At 59.7% G+C, this 20558-nt stretch overlaps 1 protein-coding gene and 1 pseudogene across 1 annotated transcript; both read left to right on the top strand.

The window, feature by feature from the left end:
- Positions 1–356: 356 nt before the first annotated feature.
- LOC125629785 (von Willebrand factor A domain-containing protein 5A-like) lies at positions 357–3191 on the top strand. The gene is made up of 3 exons (XM_075119068.1): positions 357–411; positions 2310–2681; positions 2922–3191. The coding sequence occupies exons 2-3, from the start codon at positions 2331–2333 to the stop codon at positions 3189–3191; spliced, it is 621 nt and encodes a 206-aa protein (XP_074975169.1). The 5' UTR covers positions 357–411; positions 2310–2330.
- A 118-nt stretch (positions 3192–3309) lies between these two features.
- LOC125629784 (von Willebrand factor A domain-containing protein 5A-like) lies at positions 3310–19288 on the top strand (annotated as a pseudogene).
- Positions 19289–20558: the final 1270 nt, after the last annotated feature.

Raw genomic sequence — 20558 nt, 5'->3', positions numbered from 1 at the left:
GCATCCACAATCCTCCCCGCTTTTTGCGCCATAAAGGGGCAGGAAGGAGCAAGGGTCAGTTTGGAGACCCCCTCTCCCCAGCCCCAGTTCAATGGGGGGACATGGCAGGATGTGTGGAGCGAAGAATTTGCAGACAGTCCCTGGCTTCCGGGTCGGAGGGCGGGGCGGCCAACTGTGCAGATGGTCCCTGGTTTATAGAAGCTGGGGAAGGGGAGCTGGCAGATACTCCCTGGCTGGGGGGTGAGGCGTTTGCAGACGCTCCCTGGCTGGGTTGGGTGTGGGGTGAGGCGTTTGCAGACGCTCCCTGGCTGGGTTGGGTGGGGGGTCAGGCGTTTGCAGACGCTCCCTGGCGGGGGGCGGGGCTCCGGGGACACTCTCCCTCCCAGCCTGGCTCAGAGACCGAGCGAGGAGGTACCGGGGGTGCGGATCGGGCCCCAGTCGAGCCCCCTCCCCTGGGGGGCCTGGCCCCAGCCCCCCCTTCCCCTCCGTGTCCAGGGCCCCCCATCCCCTGGTCTGGGCCCATCCCCCGACTCAGGGCTTCGCCCCTGCAGAGTCTCCCCGCCCTGGCTGTGGGGCCCTGCGTGCCGGGCGGGTTTGGGGGTGTTTGGAGGGAGGTGACCCCGAAGCGTTTCTGCTCCGCACCCCCCCCCCCCCCAATCCACCCTCCCTTTCCGCGCTTCTCCCTGCGTGGGTTTCCCAGGGGCCATCCCCGTGGCGCCCGGCCGGTGTCAGGACACAAATCTCAGCCCTCCCCTTTTGCACCGGGGGGCACCGGCCCTGACCTGCTCCCCACAGGCTCCTGGGGTCCGCTGGGTCCCACGAGGGGTCGGAGCTCCCCACCCCCGCCCACCCCGCCCTGCGGCTCCCTCGCACGCCAAGAAGCAGCTGCTGCAGCAGGAGCCGCCGCCTGTGAATCGGCCGAGGTTTCACGCCGACTCCCTTCCTCCGGGCGGGGAATTAGGCATCAGAGTTCAGTGCCGGGAACAACCGACCCGCCCCGCGCCCCGCTGGAGCCCTGCCCTGGCCTCAGCCCTTTCCCAGCCTAGGGAGCGCAGCCCAGAGAAGGTGAAGAGGCCTCGCCCCACTGCTGTAAATACCTGCGGGGGGCAACGTGGCCTGTCCTGTGGCTGGGAGTTGCAGGCAGATGAATTCAGGCGAGGAGGGAGGCTCACCTGTTTGGCAGGGGGTGGAATTAGCTGCTGGCCCAACTCCCCGAGGGCTGGGGTGGATTCTCCATCCTGGGCCATGTGTGAAGCCGGACGGGAGGTTTGTCTACGAATCTGCCTATGTTCCCCCCACAGTTCGTTCCAGGCCCTCCCCGGCATGCGGATTAGCCCAGGTGATCCCAGTCTCCCCGTCCCACCTTCCAGCTGGGAATTCTCCAGGCGGCTGGAGTGGTGGCGAGCAGAAACATGGCTTGGAGAGTGGGGTTGGGAGCCCCTCTCAGTCACGGCAGCTCTGGCGTTCCTCGCCCCCATCCCACCCTCAGCTCCCCGCTCCTCCGCAGAGGCTCCCTGCGCGCCTCAGAGCCAGATTTCTGCTGCGGGAGAAATCAACAGGCTGCTGTCCTCTTACCCCATCGTAAGGCAGCAAATCCAAGGCCCAGGCCGAACTGCTCGGTGGCGTGGAGCAAGAACGGCTGGATTTCACCCCCGTTGGGGTGGGGGGGTCTATGGCAGCTGCTCCAGCCTGGGGTGAAAGCTGAGTAAATAGCAGGGCCTTGTCCCTGCCAAGAACAGCCAGGATCCAGAGCCTGCTCCACAAACCTCTGCTTCTCCGCAGGGCGACAGCGGGGAGAAGGGCCTAGCTGGGTTAACAACCCCCCAGTGACCGACCCGGGTCCCCTGCAACCCCTGTCACTGCTCCAGGGGCCCCCCAGGGGCTGGGGATAGAACCCAGCAGTCCTGGCTCCCAGCCCCCTCGTTCTAACGCACGAGACCCCCATCCCCCTTCATTCCGTCTGTCCGTCTGACCCCCGCACCTCTCCTTCCTTCCATCTGTCCATTCATCCCCATATACCTCCCTGTGTTTCTCTCTCCATCCCCCAACTCCCAGCTGTACCCCAGTCCCTGCCTGCCCCTCCCTGCCAGGGGCTGGCACAGTTGGGGCAGAGCCGTGACTCTGATCTCAGGAGCTTGGGCCTGTGGGACTCCCTGCCACAGGACCTGGCTGAGCAGGGGGGTGGGGCTAGGGTCTCAGAGCCATTGCCGAGTGTGTGTGTGGGTGGGGGGTGGGTCAGGGCACCCTGTGGCCATCAGTTTCCATGGGATCCCCATATCTCACCCCCCCTCCCGCTTCCCCTCACACAGATCCCCGACCCCAGAGCCAAGATGATGAGCTGCGGCCTCCTGACCAGCTCCAAGGAGCCGGGTGAGTCAGGGCTGCGGGGTGCCATGAGAGGGAGGGTGGCCCCATGGCTGACACGGCTCCTCCCCCCCGTGCCCATGGCGGGGTCTGTGGCTGATATCCCCCTGCCCCCAGTGCCCCTGCACCGCATCTTGGTGTCGGTGTTGATCCGAGGCTTTGTGGTGGAAGCGGGCTGCCAGCTGCTCCACAGGAACGAGGAGCCGGGGCCCGTGGAGGCGGTGTTCAAGTTCCCCGTGGACGCTGAGGCGCTGTCGATGCCTTCCAGGCCTGGCTGCGGGGGGCCCATCTCCAGGAAAAGAGACAGGTGCTGGGGGGCAGGGGTCCCGGGGGGAAGAGAGGAGGGGGCCGGGCTGGGGGGATCTCGGGGTGACCCCATCTCTCCCGGCAGGTGCATGAGCTGTCCAGGGATGTGCTCGTCGGGAGGGCAGGGGATCTTGGGGGGCAGGGGGATCTGGAGGTGAGCCCATCTCTCCAGCAGGCATAGGAGCTGTATGGGAACATGCTGGCAGGGGGATCTCAGGGGGATCTCAGGGTGACCCCATCTTTCCTGGCAGGCACAGGAGCTGTACGGGGACGCGCTGGCCGGGGGGCAGAGCTTGTTCCTGCTGCAGCAGGAGGAGGCCGGGGGCCACGTGTTCAGCTGCTCTCTGGGGAATTTACCCCCCGGGGAGGAGGCGATGCTGACCCTGAGCTACACCTACGAGCTGCTGCTGGAGCATGATGGGGCCGCCCGCTACGTGCTGCCAACAGTGCTGCGCCCTCGCTACAGGCCCACGGTGAGACCCACAGATCCCCCTGCAGCCTCGCTACACGCCCTCCAGTGAGACCCACAGATCCCCTACCCCCATCACTGTGAGACCCACAGTCCCCCCCACGCGCCCCATGGTGAGACCCACAGATCCCCCCCATACTCCCCTGTACCCTAGCTGTGTGCTTCCAGCCATGCTGCACCCCTTTGACATGCCTCATGTTGAGACCAGGCCTATAGGTGCCCTAGATCCCGCATAGCTCCCTGTACCACATAGGCCCCAGAACCCCAGGTACACACCCCATGGTGAGTGATCCCGCAGTCTGTAACCCCCTGAAATCTCCATAGCCCCTTCTATGTACCCCACAGTGAAAGACCCACATAGCCCCCATAATGCCCAATAGGCCACTACTGTGTTCGCTGCGGTAAGTGCCCCCCCCAGGGTATGTGACCCACCCCAGCCATCCTGAAATCCCCTGATATCCCAGCCCAATACCCCCCCCCAATACTTCATACCCCCATCCTCTCCCCCACTCTCCCAGCCCCCTGGCCCTCACCCGGGGTCTCTCTCTGCAGGGTGGGATGGGGAGAACATCACCCAGGAGGTCCCGCGGGTCCTCCACAGGGAGCTGCCCTACACCTTGAGCCTAAGCGCCATGCTGCAGTCACCCCACAGCATCCACTGCTCTCCAGCAGCCCCCTCATCCCCCTGAGCTATACAGCCAGGGATCTAACCACTGCCCAGGTAAGGCCTCACCCGGACACCTGGGTCCCGGCCATCCCCACTGGGAGGAGGGTGCTGGGGGTGGGTCAGGGGGGAGGGTTCTGGGGTGAGGGGTGGGTTCCAGAGAACGGGGTTGTGGGCTGGGGAAGAAGGTCCCAGGGGGTGAGAGATGTGGTGTAGGGCAGGGGGTGGGTCCGGAAAGGGGGAGCGTGGGCCAGACTCTTTGGGTGATTGCGGGGGTGGGGGAATCGAGCAACTCCAACGGATTTGGGGAATTTCCCAGTTTCTCTGGGGAAAATCTGGACAGGTGGAAATCTGCCAGTTTGGGGATGAAATCCCTGGCAGTCGCTGGGCTCTGTAAGTTTTTAGTGTCTGGGATTTTCCCTCACCTTGTTTCTCAGTGGAAGTAAATGGAGGTGGGGGGACCAGGAAAATGTCACCCCCAAATTGGAAAGATTTAGCCCCCCCCAAAATGTCAAATTTTTGCAATTTTTCACCAGGAAAATCCAAGTTCCCACGTTGGCCTTTGGGGTTGTTCTTCCTTCTCTTCTCCCCACCTAACCGGGGGGGGCCCAGCCAGCGTTCCCAGGGTCTGTCCCGCACCCCGTCTCCATTGGGGGGTGCCGAGCCGGGCGCGAGAGCCAGCGGGACCCTGCCCCCCCAGGACCCGTGTGGAGGTGACTGTGTGTCTGTCGCCCCCCAGGTGTCGCTGGCCCAGGCCCCCCCGTGGGACCGGGACTTGGAGCTGCTGATGTATTACGCGGAGCCACCCAAACCCAGCATGGTACTGGAGGCCCGGCTGCCTGGAGCCGAGCCAGGTGCGGGAGGGGATCCTGAACCCTACTACCCCTGGGCGGGGGCGCAGAGGGGGATCCATGGGGAGGGGATCTGGGGAGGGTGAGGTAGGTGCTGAGCGGTGACATGGGATCGGGGGGGGCACAGGGCAATGAGGGGGATGATGGGGGAAAGGGGGGTCCTAGGACTGCTGTAGGTGGGTGCTGGGGGAATCTGGGGGCAGGCGAGGGTCAGGGGACAGGAGCGGGGGGGGTGGTCTTGGCGGAGCTGGCGTTGGCAGGGCGGGGTGTCTGGGAGCAGGCAGGCACTGGGGAGCACTGCAGGTTTAGGAGGCATGGGGGAGAACTGGGTATGGGAGAGCAGGCACTGGGGGGCTGGGTATTGGGGGTGGGGGGATCTAAGGGGAGAGGGGGTAGGGGGAGAGACAGTGCATTGGGGGTGGGTCTCTGGGGGCAGTCATGGGGCTCTGAGGGAGCGGCTCACAGGGGCTCGACCCCATGCCCACCCCATTTGGGGACTGGCCCCCATCCCCCGCAGGCTCCCTGATGGGCGACCCGGCCGTGATGATGACCCTGCTGCCCAGAGTGCCCGAGGCGGTGCCGGCCCAGAGCCAGCCGGGGAGTTCGTCCTCCTGCTGGGCCGCTCCGGCAGCACGGCCTGCCCCATGGACGCAGAGACCTGTCCCGCCAGCGCATCAGCAGCACCAAGGGACGGCCAGGCGGGAGGCTGCGCTAGATGGGCCCGTGGGGCCGTGCCGGGGGAGCAGCCGAGGCTGGCTGGGCCCGTGGGGCTGACTCTCCATCCGTCTGTCTGTCCCCAGGAGACCCTGGTCCTCCTGTTGAAGAGTTTGCCCCTGGGCTGTTATTTCAACATCTATGGCTTTGGGTCTGAGTTCGAGTCCTTCTACCCGTGAGTCCGAAGGGCAGGGAGGGGGCTGGCTGGGTTAGGGGGCAAGGCTGGTTAGCGGACAGAGGGTGTCTCTTGGTTAGGGGGCAGGGCTGGTTATGGGGCAGGGTGTGTCTGTGGGTTGGGGGCAGGGCTGGTTGGTAGGTTGGGGGACAGGGCATGTCTGTCTGCTGGGGGCAGGGGGTGTCGGTGGGTTGGGGACAGGGCTGGTTAGGGAGCAGGGCTGGTTAGGGGGCAGTGGGTGTCGGGTTGGGAGTCAGGGCATGTCTGTTTGTTGGGGGCAGGAGGTGTCCGTGGGTTGGAGACAGGGCTGGTTAGGGGGCAGGGCATGTCTGTTTGTTGGGGGCAGGGCTGGTTAGGGGGCAGGGTGTTGGTGGGTTAGGGGGCAGGGCTGGTTAGGGGACAGTCGCGTCGGTAGGTTAGGGGGCAGGGCTGGTTAGGGGACAGGCGTGTCCTTGGCTCCGGCTGTCCCAGCCCCAGACCTGTCGGCGCCCCCCGCAGGCAGAGCGTGAAGAATATCCAGCAGACCAAGGCCAAGTCCCTGCAGCGCCTCCAGCTGCTCCAGGCTCACCTGGGGGGCACCGAGATCTTGGAGCCGCTACGAGCCGTTTACCGCAGCCCCTGCCGGGACGGGCACCCACGCCAGGTGCCGGGGCGCTGGGGCCAGCCGGAGGGGCATCCTGGGGAGGGCTTGGAGAGTGATTGTGGGGCCGAGGGGTGATGTGGGGGGTCTCAGAGAGGGATGCGGGCCTGCGGGGACAGACTCACAGACTTTCAGGACAGAAGGGACCATCGTGATCATCTCATCAGGCCCCAGCTCCTCGCCCGCCACCCCCGCCTACCCCCGTGATACTGCTCAGCCCCTCGCTGCCCCCGGGGCCAGCCCCACCCCTCAGGCTGAGTCACCGGCACCCCCAAACCCTGAGTTACAGGCGTCAGGTCACAGCGACTCCCCCCAGTTGCTCTGGTTCAAAGCAGTGAGTGCCCCAGGCTGCTGAGGGAGACCAACCCCCTCAGGTCTCTGCCAGTCTGAGCCAGGGGAAAATCCTTTCCCCACCCCACACGTGGGGGTCAGCTTGCCCAGAGGATGGGGGCAAGACCCCCCCAACCAGCCCCCTGGGAAGGATTCTCTGCAGTAACTCTGAGCCCCCCCCCCCACTCCCAGTGCCCCGCTGCCGCCCATGGGGTGTTTGCTCCCAGCTGTTGCTGTGGGCCATATGCCATTACAGGCCCCTCCTTGCCAGCGCTCCCTCCGCCCCGCCCCGCTCCCCTCGGAGGCTGTTCAAAGGGGAGACCCTGGGAGAGGGGATCGGAGAGGGGACTGGGAGCCCTGTGGGGCAGCCGAGCGGGGCCAAGAGGTTGCTCGGAGTGGGCCTGGGGCTCTGGGCCAGATGGGGGGCCGGTGCCCCTGGGGGTATGAGCAGGATGTGGCAGGTAGCAACCGGGGGGTGGGGGTACCTCTGTATAGAGCTGGGAGGGGCAGCGCTTTGTGCTGTGCCCAGCTCTGGGGGGTGCCCTGCAGCCCGGAGGGACAGGGAGGTCACTGGTGGGGGGGTCAGGAGGGAGTTCATGGAAAAGTGCCCACAGCAGTCGGTGGGCTCTTGTCTCCAGGGGCCGGTGAACAGGTGATGGGTTGGGGTCATGCCTAGGGGTTGGGGGTCACCGAGATAGGGGAGGTCACCAGTCCCCGTCTGTCAGCCCCTCAGGGGAGATCTCTGGGAAAGGAGGGATGGGGCTGGGGGTCTCTGGGAGGGTCAGTGGGGCAGACTCTCTAGGGGGCTGGTCCCGTTCCCAACAGGGAGGGGGTGTCTCTGGGGCGGTTGGGGTCCCCGGCTCTGACAGAGTCTCTCCCCCCTCAGCTGTTCGTGTTTACGGACGGGGAGGTAGAGAACACCCAGGACATCATCGCAGAGGTCCAGCATCACCGGGGGACCCACAGGTAACTGGGGGTGCCTAACCCCATTAGCATTGCCATCATGTGGATCCCCACCACCATAGTGCCCAGCATCTGCCCAACCCTTTGCCTCACCCTGCCTCCCAGCCCCGCCAGCATGGGGAGCCCCCCCAGTCCAGCCAGCCCTACTGGCCCCTCTCCAACTGCCCTGCCCCCCCAGAGCACTGGTTGGGTCCCACCAGCTCTGTCCCTCCCAATCCAGTCTCTGCCCCCCAGCTGGTGCTTCTCCTTCAGCATCAGGGACTGGGCCTCCACAGCTCTGATCAAAGGCTTTGCCCGGGCAGTGGGGGGCAGCGCCGAGTTCATCACCGGCCAGGATCGCACGCAGCTCAAGGTGAGAACCCAGCAATCCTGACTCCCAGCTCCTCCACTCTAGCCTACTAGACCCCACTCCCCTCCAGAGCTGGGGATAAGACCCAGGCGTCCTGGCCCAACCTGTGTGTGCCGGTCCCCCGCCAGGTGCTGCAGTCTCTGAAGTGGGCTATGCAGCCGGCGGTGACCGGGATCTCACTGAGCTGGGATCTGCCCCCTGGGATGCAGGCCGAGCTGCTGCACTGGGACCCCGAGGTGATCTTTGCTGGGCAGCGGTGCCTCGTTTACGCCCAGCTCCGCGGTCAGCCCCAGGTGAGAGAGCGAGGTCCCCCGAACTGGGGTGCCCCCAGGGCATGTGATCAGTGACTGAGGCAGGAGCCCCACAGTCCCCTCCTGGGCGATAACTCTGACCCCTAACGATGGCTATTGGCTGGAGCTCCCTGTGCTACCCCAGCCCCATTGTTCTGAATGGGGAGAGTTCACTCTGACCCCTAACGATGGCCATTGGGTCGGGATCTCTGTGCTACCCAAGCCCCATTGATTTCAGTTGGGATTGTTAACTCTGACCCCTCACGATGGCCATTGGGCTGCAGGTCTCTGTACTAGCCTGGCTGCATTGATCTCAGGGCCGGTCTACACTACAAATGTTCATCTCCTGCCGACGTAGCACTGTCTGCTCGGGTGGCTAAGGTCGGTGTAACTACGCCGCTCATGGGTGTGGATTTTTCATGCCCCTGAGCGATGTAGTTCTACCAAAGTATGTCGTGTAGACGAGACCTCAGTGGGGATCGATAACGCTGACCTCTGATGATGGCCACTGGGCTGGAAGTCTCTGTGCTACCCCAGCCCCATTGAGCTCAATGGGGATTGTTATCTTTGGACCCTAATGATGGCCATTGGGCTTACGAAGCCAGCCCCCCAACTGGTGTTAATTGGGTGTATTTGCCCCCTTTATTCTGTAAGCTGGGTCTGAGGGGTCCCAGGGCATCTTCTCCCCCCTTGCATTCCACCTCTGACCACCTTTCTTTCCCCGCAGCCCCCAGACATTCCCATGGGGGGCATCACCCTGCAGTACCGCATCCAGAACCAGACCTACAAGGAGACGCTGCAGTTCTCCCTGCAGCCACAGGATGGAGACAGGTGACAGCAATGCTCCCCTGGCTCCCATCCCCCACCCCAGGCAGCTGGGTCCTGCCTCCCCACGTCCTCACCCCAGCAGAACAGAGACAGGATGGGACCAGCCCCCCTTCTGTGACCACTAGACCGCACTCCCTTCCCAGGGCCAGGATAGAACCCAGGAGTCCTGGCACCCACCCACCCCCATCCCGCTAGACCCTGCACCCCTCCTCGCAGCGGCTGGAACCCAGGTGTCCAGGGCTGACCCTGTGAATCTCTCTCCCTGGCACAGGCTGCCCGTTCACCGGCTGGCAGCCAAGTCACTGCTGCTGGAGCTGGAGGGGGCCATGGGCGCGGGGTCTGAGGGGGACGGGCGCCAGGCACTGGAGGCCAGCCTGAGCTCGGGGATCGTCTGCTCCCTCACGGCGTACGTGGGGGTGGACATGGAGCGGGGGCAGCTGGTGCAGGGGCTGCTGGTGAGACGGGATGTCCTGCTGGCAGGTAACTCCCGAAGGGGCTGGGGCTCCTGGCGCCAGGGGAGGACCCAGCATGTGGGGGGAACTCGGGTGGGAGGGGGAACCTGACACTGGGGGAGGTGGAGGGAATTCAGGCAGGGATCCCAGCATGGGGGGATCCCAGTGTAAGATGGGGGGACCCAGCGTGTGAGGGGAACTCGGGTGGGAGGGGGAACCTGGCACTGGGGGCGGTACGGGGAGGTGGGGGGAACTAGGCGCCAGGGAGGGGGGCAATTCAGGGAGGGATCCCAGCACGGGGGGAACCCAGAAGGGGCATGCAGGGGGCGTCATGTTTATGGGGTAATGTCCCTTTGCCCCTCTCCCTGCACCCCTGACTCCCAGGGGCTGTGCTGGCAGGGTGAGATAGGGAGTAGCCCACGGGGATGTGTCTTCCCCCCCCCCCCCCCCGCAAGCCGGAAGAGTGGGACCTGTGCCAGACAGACGGACAGAGACAGACAGGCATGCAGAGACCCAGAGTCAGACAGGGACAGAGACCGAGAATCAGCCGACAGACCCAGACAGGGACAGGACAGAGAGACGCAGAGAGAGAAACAGACCCAGTCAGACAGACCGACCCAGACAGATGCAGGGACAGGAGGGGCGGGCACATTGCTGTCATGAGCAGACCTGGCTAGTAGGGGGCCTCTCGCCCCCCAGCATCCTGCCCTCATCCATGGAGTGCAGCACCCACCCCTGCATCCCCTGGGACTGGAGGAGGGGTCTTGGCTGGTGGGAGAAGAATAGGGCTGTGGGGACTGGATCTGGGGGTCACAGCCAGGGGGGAAAGGGCAGGAGCTGGGAGATCCTGGCTATGATGGAGCTGTGGGGAGAGGAGGATGGGGCTGGGTGTGGGGAGGTCCATCTCAGGGAAAGGGGCTGGGGGGTATGGAGGAGGGGTCCCAGCGGTGCATTGGCTCTAAGTGTCTGGGGGGGGACGGAATTCTCTTCCCTCCCTTTGCTTCTCTGTGTCTGTTTGCGTGTCCGTCTCTCTGTCCATCTGCTCCCTAAATTTCGATTTCATCATGGAATATATGGAGCTGATAGACTGGGTCTCCGTAGACCCCGTCTGCGAGCGGCCGGCGAGCGGAGTGTGCCTGGACGAACCGAACCAGCGCAGCGTCTTCGGGCGCTTGTCCCGTGACTTGGCTGCGGCACATGAGTACCTCTGCCACGTGTGCCTGCAGCTCCCAAAGTCCAGCGCCGGCCATCTCCTCCCTCGCAAGCGCCTGTTCAAAGGCCTGGCTCCGTGGCCTCCCAAAGCTCAGCTGGGCCCCCCCCCCGCCACACAAGGGCAGACAGTCCTGCAATCAGGGGGCCCCACCGGAGACGGCACCCCAGAAACGTGAAGGGGGCTGGGAGTCAGGACTCCGGGGGTGGGCCAACGCCAGGGTGACGCTTCATCGGGTTAGAGACCCATGTGCCCGGAAGGTCACGGAGCTGTGCAAGTCTTTAAACACTACATAGAAAACGAAGGAAATTCCTGGGTGAAAAACCTTTGTGTCGCTGAGGGAGGGGGAATTCTTGGCTGTTTTTTTTTTTTTCGTGTGTCATGAAGCAAATTATGTTGAAAGAAAATGAATAAAAAAATAAGGAAACCCCCAGGCAAAAAACTCTGTGAAGGTGGAATTTGGGGTGTAAGGTTTGTGTCAGTGAGCTAAGGGTGTGTGTGTGGGGGGGCAGCGGGGGGGTGGGATCAGTAGTTTTTCCTAACAGGAATGTCTCTGAGCAGTTTTCTGTGAAATAAACCCAGAGGGAAATTCCCAGGCAAAAAAGCCTTGTGAAGCTGGGTCTGAGCTTGGAGGTTTGTACAGGCGAGTTAAGGGGCATAAGTCTTTATTGGCACCTTCTGGTTTATAAACAAAGAAACCCACAAAAGGCAGAAATTTTAAAGTGAAGGTTACCTTAAAACCTGTATTTGGAGAGTCTGGAAATACAAAGTGACTGTAGCCCAGATAACGTTAACTCTGCCCCGTAACCCTGGCCCATGCATGGCTATACTATCATATAGACTCTGTAACATCCCATCCCCCGCTACCCCTTTGGACTCTTGTGTCTCTCTCCAGACATAGGTCCTTATCGCAGGTTGTAGTGGGGGATGGTCCCGGGGACAGACTGTGTTTGAGAAACACCGTGCGGTTGTGGAATTAATGCCTGGGCAGGAACAGTCACAGGGAGTTGGGTGCCCATCTCGGATTGAAAGTTAATTGTCATCCTATGGGTGCAAGAAGGGTCAGAGTTAAGGATGTCTGTGGTGGGGTAAAGGGTGCAGAAGAGCAGGTAAAGGGTGCAGAAGAGCAGGTTAATGACACCCCTGGAGGGACAGAGTTAAGGACACACAGAGGGTGACAGTTAAGGTTGCTGTCCCCCAGCCTGGACAGGCCATGTCGCTGTTCTGTACCCACAACCTGTGCCAGCCCCATCTCCCTGTGTCTCTCCCCAGAGCGGGCACCGGAGGAGTCTCCCTTGCTGAGGCTGGTGTCTCTGCAAAGTGCCGACGTCTGGTGGAACCTGGACCCCCGGCTGGCTGCTGTGCTGGGGGTGAGCGGGACCAACGCCAGGGGGAGGATACCCAGTGAGGTGAACGGGGGTGCAGAGGAGAGGGGAGAGATCGGGGGCAGGTGCCATGGGTTGGGCCTGTTCTCTGCTCCCAGATGAGATTGGGGGGGGTAGTCTGAGGGTGACTGGATTAAAGGACCCCTGAACCTGGAGCCCAGTGGGCGAGACGGGCCCAGATCGGGGGGCTGGGAACCCCCTAACGGGGTTGGAGCATTGGATCGAGGGGGCCCAGGGCCAGGTGGAGGCGCCCAGGTTGGGCTCTGTCTCAGGCCATCTCTCTACTCCCTGGACATGGCACTGGGCATCTGGGTAGAGGGTCCACAGTGCTGGAGCGGGGGTGATAGGAACCCTCTGAGTCGGGGTGGGGGGATGGAGTGGGGGGGTCCCAAGGGAAGGGGGAGGGCTGGGTGAGGGATGGAAGTCAGGGGAGGGGGCCAGGCTGGGCGCTGACTCAGGCTGTCTGTATCCTGCCTCCCACAGGACGTGACCCCCAGCATCTGGGCCACAGTGCTGGCCATGGTCTGGCTGCACGGCCGGGCCGTGGGGCAGCCCGACGAGTCGAGCTGCTGGAGGCCAAGGCTGTGGGCTGGGTGTGGGACTGAGCAGGTGAGAGGGGGCCTGTGGGGTGGGGGGCAGGGACAGGGTCCAGGGACTTGACCCTAAAGCCCCTGTCCCATGGGGCCCCTGAGCCTGGGCCCCTGGAACCTCCATCCTCATGCCCCTGTTCCCACGGCCCAGAGCCATGAGCCTGCCCCCCATGTCCCATAGCCCAGCCCCCTTCAGGGCCCTGAGAGCTTGTGCCCCATGGGTCCCAGGGCCCCCATTCCTGCGATTCCTGTGCCCCAGGGCCCCACAGCCCAGCCCTCAAGAGCCCCCATCCCCAGCCTCTCCCCATCCCAATCCCAGCACCCTTCTGGGATTTCCGTGCCCCGCCCCCCAGCACCTTTACTTCCCAGCTTCCCAATCTCCACGCCAGTCCCCCACGTGCTTTGAGCTCTGTTCCCTTTGCCCCCAGGCCCTCCCCTCGTTCCCCGGGCTGGTATCTCTCCAGTGCCCCCCTCTCATTTCAGGGGCCCGGCTGAGCGAGTGCCTGGAAGCCACCAACGCCCTGCTGGGCTGCAGCGATGGCCCTGCCATCTTCGGACTCTGAGCCCCCTCCAGGATCCCCGCACCCGCTCCCCAAACTACCCTGCGCGTCCAACTGGGAGCCCGAGGGCCAGCAGGGGACACTGGGTGCAGACCCACCTGGCCGGCCTGTGCCCATCCCGGAGCAAACCCCCAGCTGGGATCCCACCACTGCCACCAATTCGGATGCATCTGCCTCCCACTGGCTGAAGAGGAGCGATGGCTGTCCCCCGGCTCCACCCCACTCTGACCCACTGTTGAGTAACCCCCACGCTGCTCACAGCCGCTGCCTCCTCTCCACATTGTGGGGGAGTCCTCGGGATCGCCTGCATCAATGTCGCACATTTCTTCGCTTTTTACAAATGACTGAGGGGTCCCTCTGTAAACAGCCCCCGGCCCCCACCCCAGAGGTGGCTGCACTGACCTCGCCCTGCATGAGCCATCCAGTGTCAACCTCGTCCCATCTGCACGGAGTTCCACTGTTGGACAGCCAGGCAGACCAACCGGATCTTTGCTTGTCCAAACACAACCTCCTTTTGTCGTAATGACAGTTTTCTCTTTGCTGGACAATCGTGAACGCAAACACGAGCACAGTGATTGGCTTAATTCTTCATTTCCTCTCTGCCTAGGTCCAGACTAGAGCTGGTCAGACATTTTCCAGCTGAACAATGCTGTGTTGGCAAATGCAATTCTGCGGTGAAGGCTGAAAGGTGGAATCAGGCAGCAGATGGAGGAAGCTTGCCCCGTGCTGCGTGTTGTGAATCTGTCCCCATTCACCAGCTGCTGAATTCTCTACCACAGGAAGAAATGCTTCAAAACCTGACCGTCCATCTTGATGGTTAATGCTCACGCTGTGTCCATCCTGGGCAGCACCGGGCCCTTCTCAGGACATCCTGGGACTCAAGCAAACGATGAAAGACCTCAGCTGGTTAATTCCCTGGAAGGAAACTGCTATTTTTATCAAGAAACTGCAGGAACATAAGGAAGAAGCAAACAGTTTTCCCACTTCATGTTAGCCAGCACTGACCTCCTTTGAACAGCTTTCACCATATGACTCTGTGCTGGGAGGTGTCCCTATTTCAGCCTTTCCGTGTCTGAGAAGGCAACTCAGCAAATTCAATTTACAGCCACATTGCGCAGCGACTCCAGGGAAGGATTAAGATACCAGGTAATGGATTAATTGCCTTAAGGCCTGAAGGAATGCTGCCCTGGGACGGAGATTTCTCCAAAGGCCAGACGGAATTCAAAGATCTTAATTCTCACTTCCCGCTATGAATAGGGGAACTTCAATACCAGCGGTGACATCCTGGCCCCATTGAAATCAAAGGGTGTTTTGTCTTTGACTTCAACGGGCACAGCATTTTAGCCCATATTACTAGGCTTTTGCAAATTAAACCCTGTGGCTGGGATTTTGGAAGAAGTGGTTGAGGCACCCAGTTCCAGGGGATTTGTCCTCTTTGAAAATGCCAACCTCCTATCCTGGTCCAAACCCCCTGAAGTCAGAGGAAAGGCTCTTTCAGAGAGAGCTGGGGAACCAGCTCCCATTGAAAACTCCAGCCGGAGTGAGTCTTTCCAGTGGTCTTTAGATAAACTCCGTTGGTAGAAGCTGATTGCCTAGCTCCCTTCGGTGCCTTTGGATATCCCAGCTTCCAGCTGACTCTAGTGGACTTTGAAGCAGAGCCAGTCTGTATACCTGAGCCTTTAGACAGATAGATAGAAAATCTACACACAGAATAACAAAATAAAATCATACGACCGTCTGTACTCACACGTATGTGACCAAAGACAGCCTCATGTACTGTAGCACACCCATTAATGTATGAACCCTCCAGCCTGTAATGCCCCATCCATTCCCGTCTGGTCCTGGCTCCTAGGTCCTCTCCTTGGCTCTGGCTGGGCTTGGCATGCTAGCGACTAGAGCAGGGGACTGGCCCATGGCGTTCCCGGGTTCTGTTTTGGTTCCTGGAGGCAAATGTGGCCTAGTGGGTTGAGTAGGGGCGACTGGGACTCAGGACTTGTTGCTTCTACTGTGGTAAAAGCATCACAAAAAAACCATAATAAAGACAAGAAACCGATGTAAACACACTGAGCATAGCAGGAGTCACCCGTCAGTCTTATGGGGCCCCAGCAGGTCCGAGTCTTTCCAACGCTTCCGCCAGCCCAGAAGGTCCTGTCCGTCGATGGGTCCGAGTCAGTTCAATCTCATCCTTTCAGAGCAAAAGTCCTTTCTTTGTTTCCTCGTTTCTGGAAAAGCCAGCTTGACCCAATGTGTGCAAACCCCCCAGAGGGCGTGGAACTTCTGCGGAGCGGATCAGTCTCCGGTGGGGTGTCTACACTGCATTGTAAACCCAGGCTTGTGGACTCGGTGTTTGCAAGCCCATGCTTGAGTGTCCACTCTGCATTGGAAGCCTGGGTTTACAATGCTGGACGTGGGTCTCACAGCTGTGCTAACGTGTCCATGCTGCACTGTGCAGACCTTCTGACTCGGGTCTGTGGCTTGACCCGCGTCCTCACTGCACGATGACAGGGTTTGGACCCGAGTCTCAGTGGGAGTCGGGCTCTGACCCATCCCCCTAGCAGCATCCTAGGACCCTGGCCCTCAGTGCTCCCTGCTCTGAGTCAGACTGACCTGTGTGCATGCAGAAGGGGGCCTTGGGCTCAGACATGAGTCAGACCCCGGGCGTAGGGTGCAGTGTAGACATAGATGATGAGTTGCTTTGCTTTACTCACCCCTCCCCTGGTATTTTTGTTTCCTGGAGGAGCTGGCATAGCCCTCCCCCATGGAGTTATGTACAGCTCCTGGCCCACAGTGATACAGAAACTTAATACAGTGTGGTCCCCAAAATATTGATGGGGTGCGATATCTAAGACTGGCCTGCAGAGAGCATCCCAGTGATGCACTGGATTGGGGAACATGGGTGCTGAGTTCAATTCTCAGCTCTATCACCGAATCATAGCGTGACCTTGGGTAAGTCACTTCATTGCTTTGTGCCTCAGTTTCCCCTTTGAAAAACAGGGATGAGGATGACGATGATATTCCCACTTCCAGTTGTGCTATGAGGATGACTCAAAAAATACTTGGGAGTCGGATACGACAGTGCTGGGTGCGGTATAATACCTAGGGTAGATACGTGAAGGGTAACATCTTGGTCAGTTACTGAAGCAGAAATAGTTATGAGCAAGAAACTTTACTTATCAAATGTATATTTCACACCTCCTCTTGGAATAAATCCTTTAGTCTTTGAGACAGCAAGAGTAAACCTAGACCATCCCTGACAGGTGTTTGTCCAACCTGGTTTTAAAAACCTCCAGTGACAGGGATTCCACAACTTCCCTTGGAAGCCTGGTCCAGAGCTCAATTACCCTGAGAGAGAGAGAGTTTTTCCTAATATCCAACCTGAATCTCCCTTGCTGCAGATTAAGCCCATTACTTCTTCTCTTCCCTTCAGTGGCAATGGAGAAAAATGGATCACCGTCCTCTTCAGAACAGCCCTTCGCTTATTGGAAGCCTGTTGGCAGGTCCCCCTCAGTCTTCTGGTCTCAAGACGAAACATGCCCAGTATTTTAACCTTTCCTCACAGGTCAGGTTTTCTAACTCTTTGGTCATTTTTGTTGCTCTCCTCTGGACTCTCTCCAATGTGTCCACATTTTTCCTTAAGTGTGGTGCCAAGAACCGGACACAGTACCCCAGCTGAGGCCTCGCCAGGGTCGAGTAGAGCAGGACGGTTACCTCCTGCGTCTTACATACGACCCTCCTGTTAATACAGCCCAGAATGCGACCAGTGCTAGGGCCTGTGTTACACACGAGGGAAGATGAGATGGTCCCATAGTTCCCAAGGCCAGAAGAGACCAGTGAGTCATCCCTTCCCGTCCAGTCTCTGTAATGCTGCTTCCTTCTCATTCCTTATCCTTTGCTGCCCTCTGGCGACCGCATGAAGCAACCAGAATTTCATGGACATCTGCTGTATTCTCCATCTTTTCTCTTTACCGGATCACTTCCAAATGCTTCCCATTTGTCAGTCCAAACTCCTAAGCAGCAAGGGCTGGTTGGGGCGCTTGGACTGTGGATGGGATCGCAGCGCCCCAGGCACCCGCCAAGATTTGCCTTTGTATTAAGTCACCAGCAGGGAACACACGTAGGCCCCAATCCTGGTGAGACAGGGCCAATGGGAGGTTGGCCTTTGATCTCAGTGGGGACAGGTTTTGCCCCCATTGTCTATCTTCTGAGCACTGTCGTGTCTGAGCATACGCAGGGATGAGATGAGTCCAGTGGAGCTACGGCTGGGTCACACCAACTGGGGATCTGCCCAGTGACTCCAATGGAGTGACGGCTGATTGTGGGCCAGATACTCAGCTGGAGCCAGAGTTTAAGGTTGATATTTTCCACTGCTAACTAGGTGATTTGGACACACAGTTCCCATCACATTTAGTTTGAAAACATCAACCTACGTGACGCGCTCAGTGCCACACAGGGTGTCTGGGGCAAAGCCAGGAACCTGAGCTGGGAGTTCCTAGAGCCAGTCCAGTGCCTCCAACACACGATCAGCCGTCACCGCCACGCTGGGGTCAGTGGGTGAGAGTCTCTGGCCTGTGCTATGCCCAGAACAGACTATATCCCAGGGGTCCCTTCCGGCCTTGGAACAGCTGGGAATCTGAGTCTCCTGGCGAAACTGTGATCCGTGGCTGTTCAAAACAATCGTTTAGCGTTAAGCGCCCTGCTCCTCAATGAAAATTGCAACCTCTGCTTTTCCCAAATGAACAGCTTTAGGAAGATTGATTTGTGGCCAACATTTTCAAATTTGGGGACCTAAAATTAATGATAATTAGGCTGGAATTAGGCTCCTAAATCCGACTGAATTTCAATGGGATTTGGACATCTGGCTTCTATAAAGCTGCTTTCAAATTGCCAAACTTAGCTCTCATCTGGCCCAACCGTAGACCTCAGCCCCATTTGGCGAAACTGAGGCACAGAGAGGGGGTGGGTCACACTGTCAAAAGCATCTAATCCTAGTTTCCAGAGGGACAGGTTTTTAAAGGTATTTAGGTGCTTTGTGGAATTTTCACAAGTGCTTAAAGAAGTTAGATGCCTAACTCCCCTAGAAATGAAGAGAAATTGGACATCCAAATCCCTTCGGCAGTTTGAAAATCTTAGCCTTAACGTCTCTGTTTTAGTCTGGGTGTGTTTTTCTGGATTGCTGGGCAGCCCTGGCTCCCAGACAGATCACTGAGAAATGCAGGTGCCCAACACACCTACAAGTCTGGCCATTTTGATTAGTAGGGATTTTTGCTGGCTAACTTTAAGCACGTGAGTTTGAAAACTTTTGCCTAAGTGATTTGGCTGAGGTCGCAAAGAAAGTCCGGGCCAGCTCTGATATTAAAGCTACGGTCTCTGGATCCCCATCACGTGCTCCAAACTATTCTTATGAATTCTTCTTCTTCTCCAAACTTACACCAGTGAGACCAAGGTTAGAAACTGACCTCTGGAGACAAATCAGGGTCTCAGATGCCCCAATGCATTAGCCCCACTTAAGTCACGGAAGGTGAATTCTGATTCACACTATGAAGACCCAGATCTATAACAGAAGTTTAACATTTTTGGTGATATATTGCTCTGTGTGCATGTGTATATGTGAGGAATGGGGAATTTTTGGTAATATCTTTACGATCTCACTATGTGCCTCGGTTTCCCCTCTATGGCACCTGGTAACCCAGTGTGGGGAAAAGGACTCCGTGTGTTTTCAGGAAAGACTAAAAGACAGAGGAGTGTGCCTGTCAGCTCCCTGTCTGGGTGGCATGAAGAGTCCTTAAGGAACTGGTTGAAACCTGACGCAGATGAACAAAGGGGCCAGAGAGACAATGCCAGCGCTGCCTGGATTTCCCCCCTTCTCACAGGGAAGCTGAGCAAAGACACCCACCTGCCAGCTGGAGAACGGAGGACTGGGAAGGGATGAGCTGGGGGGTCAGAGGTGACTTCCGGACGCTCTCTCTCCTGGGAACTGACTACAGAGGTTCGACAGAAACACAGACACAGCCTGGACATGGGGTTCACTGCGGCTGGGCGGGGCCCCGGGCTGACCAGAACGGACGACGTTTTCACCTTCATTTCTCTGTGCTAACCTAAGAGCTTCCTAGGCTGTGTCCACGTGACTAATAAACCCAGCTGTTTTGCACACGCTGCCCGAGTGTCACTGCGAATCCTGGGGAAGGCGCCCGGGTCCCTGCACAGTGGACTCGTCTCTCTCAGGAGTCTGGATCCGCTGGACAGAGCTCACGGGATGAAGCAGCGGGGCTGGAACCCCAGAGGGTCAGTCCGGGAGATGGTGAGCCCACGTGGCCTCCCCTGAAGGGAGAGTGAGACCCTTTGGGGGTCTGGCCCATCAAGGGGGATCCTCCAAGGGACTGTTCCAAAGCTGGGGGCGCAGCATGGATCCTGTGGATCTGGGACAATATGTGTGTGAGGGTGTTCCCCCCGCTGGAGGCTGTGGGATCTCCTGTGTATTTGTGTGTGTGTGTTTTGTTGTTGTCCCCTGCTGAAGGGAATGAGACCTGCTCAGTGTGTGGGTGCAGGTGCATGCATCCCTGCTGTCCTCTTCTCTCGCTCGGGTGTGGGGCGGGATGCGTATTTCCCTTCTGCGCCCTCTCGGAAGGAAGGACACTTGTTCTCTAAGAGTGGGTGGGTGAGGGGGGAGAAGTGCAAGCTGCTTTGTGAGGCATGGAGATAGCTCAGTTCTGGCCTGGGCCTGGCCTGGCCTGGCCTGGCAGGGGCTGCCGGAGCTCAGAACTCCACAGAAATACCAGAGCTCTGAGGACGCAGGGCCTGGGCCAGGCTCCTTCACCTGCGTGCTGCAGACAGGGCAGGAGCAGTGCAGGAGGAGAGCTGCCGGTCACAACTGTGGTGCATTGACAGAGCTCTGGTGGGGGGTGGACTTGGATTGCAGAGGGTCAGGACGGACGGGAACTGTCAGCGCTGTGTGTTTGGGGCAGGGCAGCAATGATAGCTCCTTGCTGTGATGTATGGGCAGCGTTAGGACGGGCACAACAGGGGTATTGTCAGTCAGGGCTGAGATCCCTCAGCAGAGCTGTCAGGGAGTCAGGGCTGGGACCGCAGGGGGCTGCGGGTCAGGATGGAGGGGCAGCAGCACAGCTGTGTGTTTGTGAGCCAAAGATGGAACGGGGTGGGGGAGAAGGGGGCTGTGGGTTAGGACCGAAGACATTGGCAAAGGTAGGGGTTGCGGGCAGGACAGCAATGCCCGTCAGTCACTGAGGCCTAGAAACCCGGAATTGCCTTTTGCTCAGTGCCCCTGGGCCGTGACGGCTTTGCTAACCTCGTGGGAAACTGAGGTTTGTTTACATGTCTGTTTCACTGCAGACGTGCCCCCCAGCTCCCTCACATTCCCTCACTACCTAAGGGTCTGATGGAATTTACAAAGGGGGGGATCA

The sequence above is a fragment of the Caretta caretta genome, chromosome 14 (assembly GCF_965140235.1).
Source record: "Caretta caretta isolate rCarCar2 chromosome 14, rCarCar1.hap1, whole genome shotgun sequence".
NCBI lineage: Eukaryota > Metazoa > Chordata > Testudines > Cheloniidae > Caretta > Caretta caretta.
This window is presented reverse-complemented; position numbering and strand designations above follow the sequence as displayed.

What these genes read in the sequence shown, in the direction of transcription:
- LOC125629785 (XM_075119068.1), top strand. Translation starts at nt 2,331, where the DNA reads ATGATGAGCTGCGGCCTCCTGACCAGCTCCAAGGAGCCGGGTGAGTCA. An exon ending in AAAGAGACAGGTGCTGGGGG is followed by an intron (nt 2,682 to 2,921) that starts GCAGGGGTCCCG and finishes CTTTCCTGGCAG; the next exon opens with GCACAGGAGCTGTACGGGGA.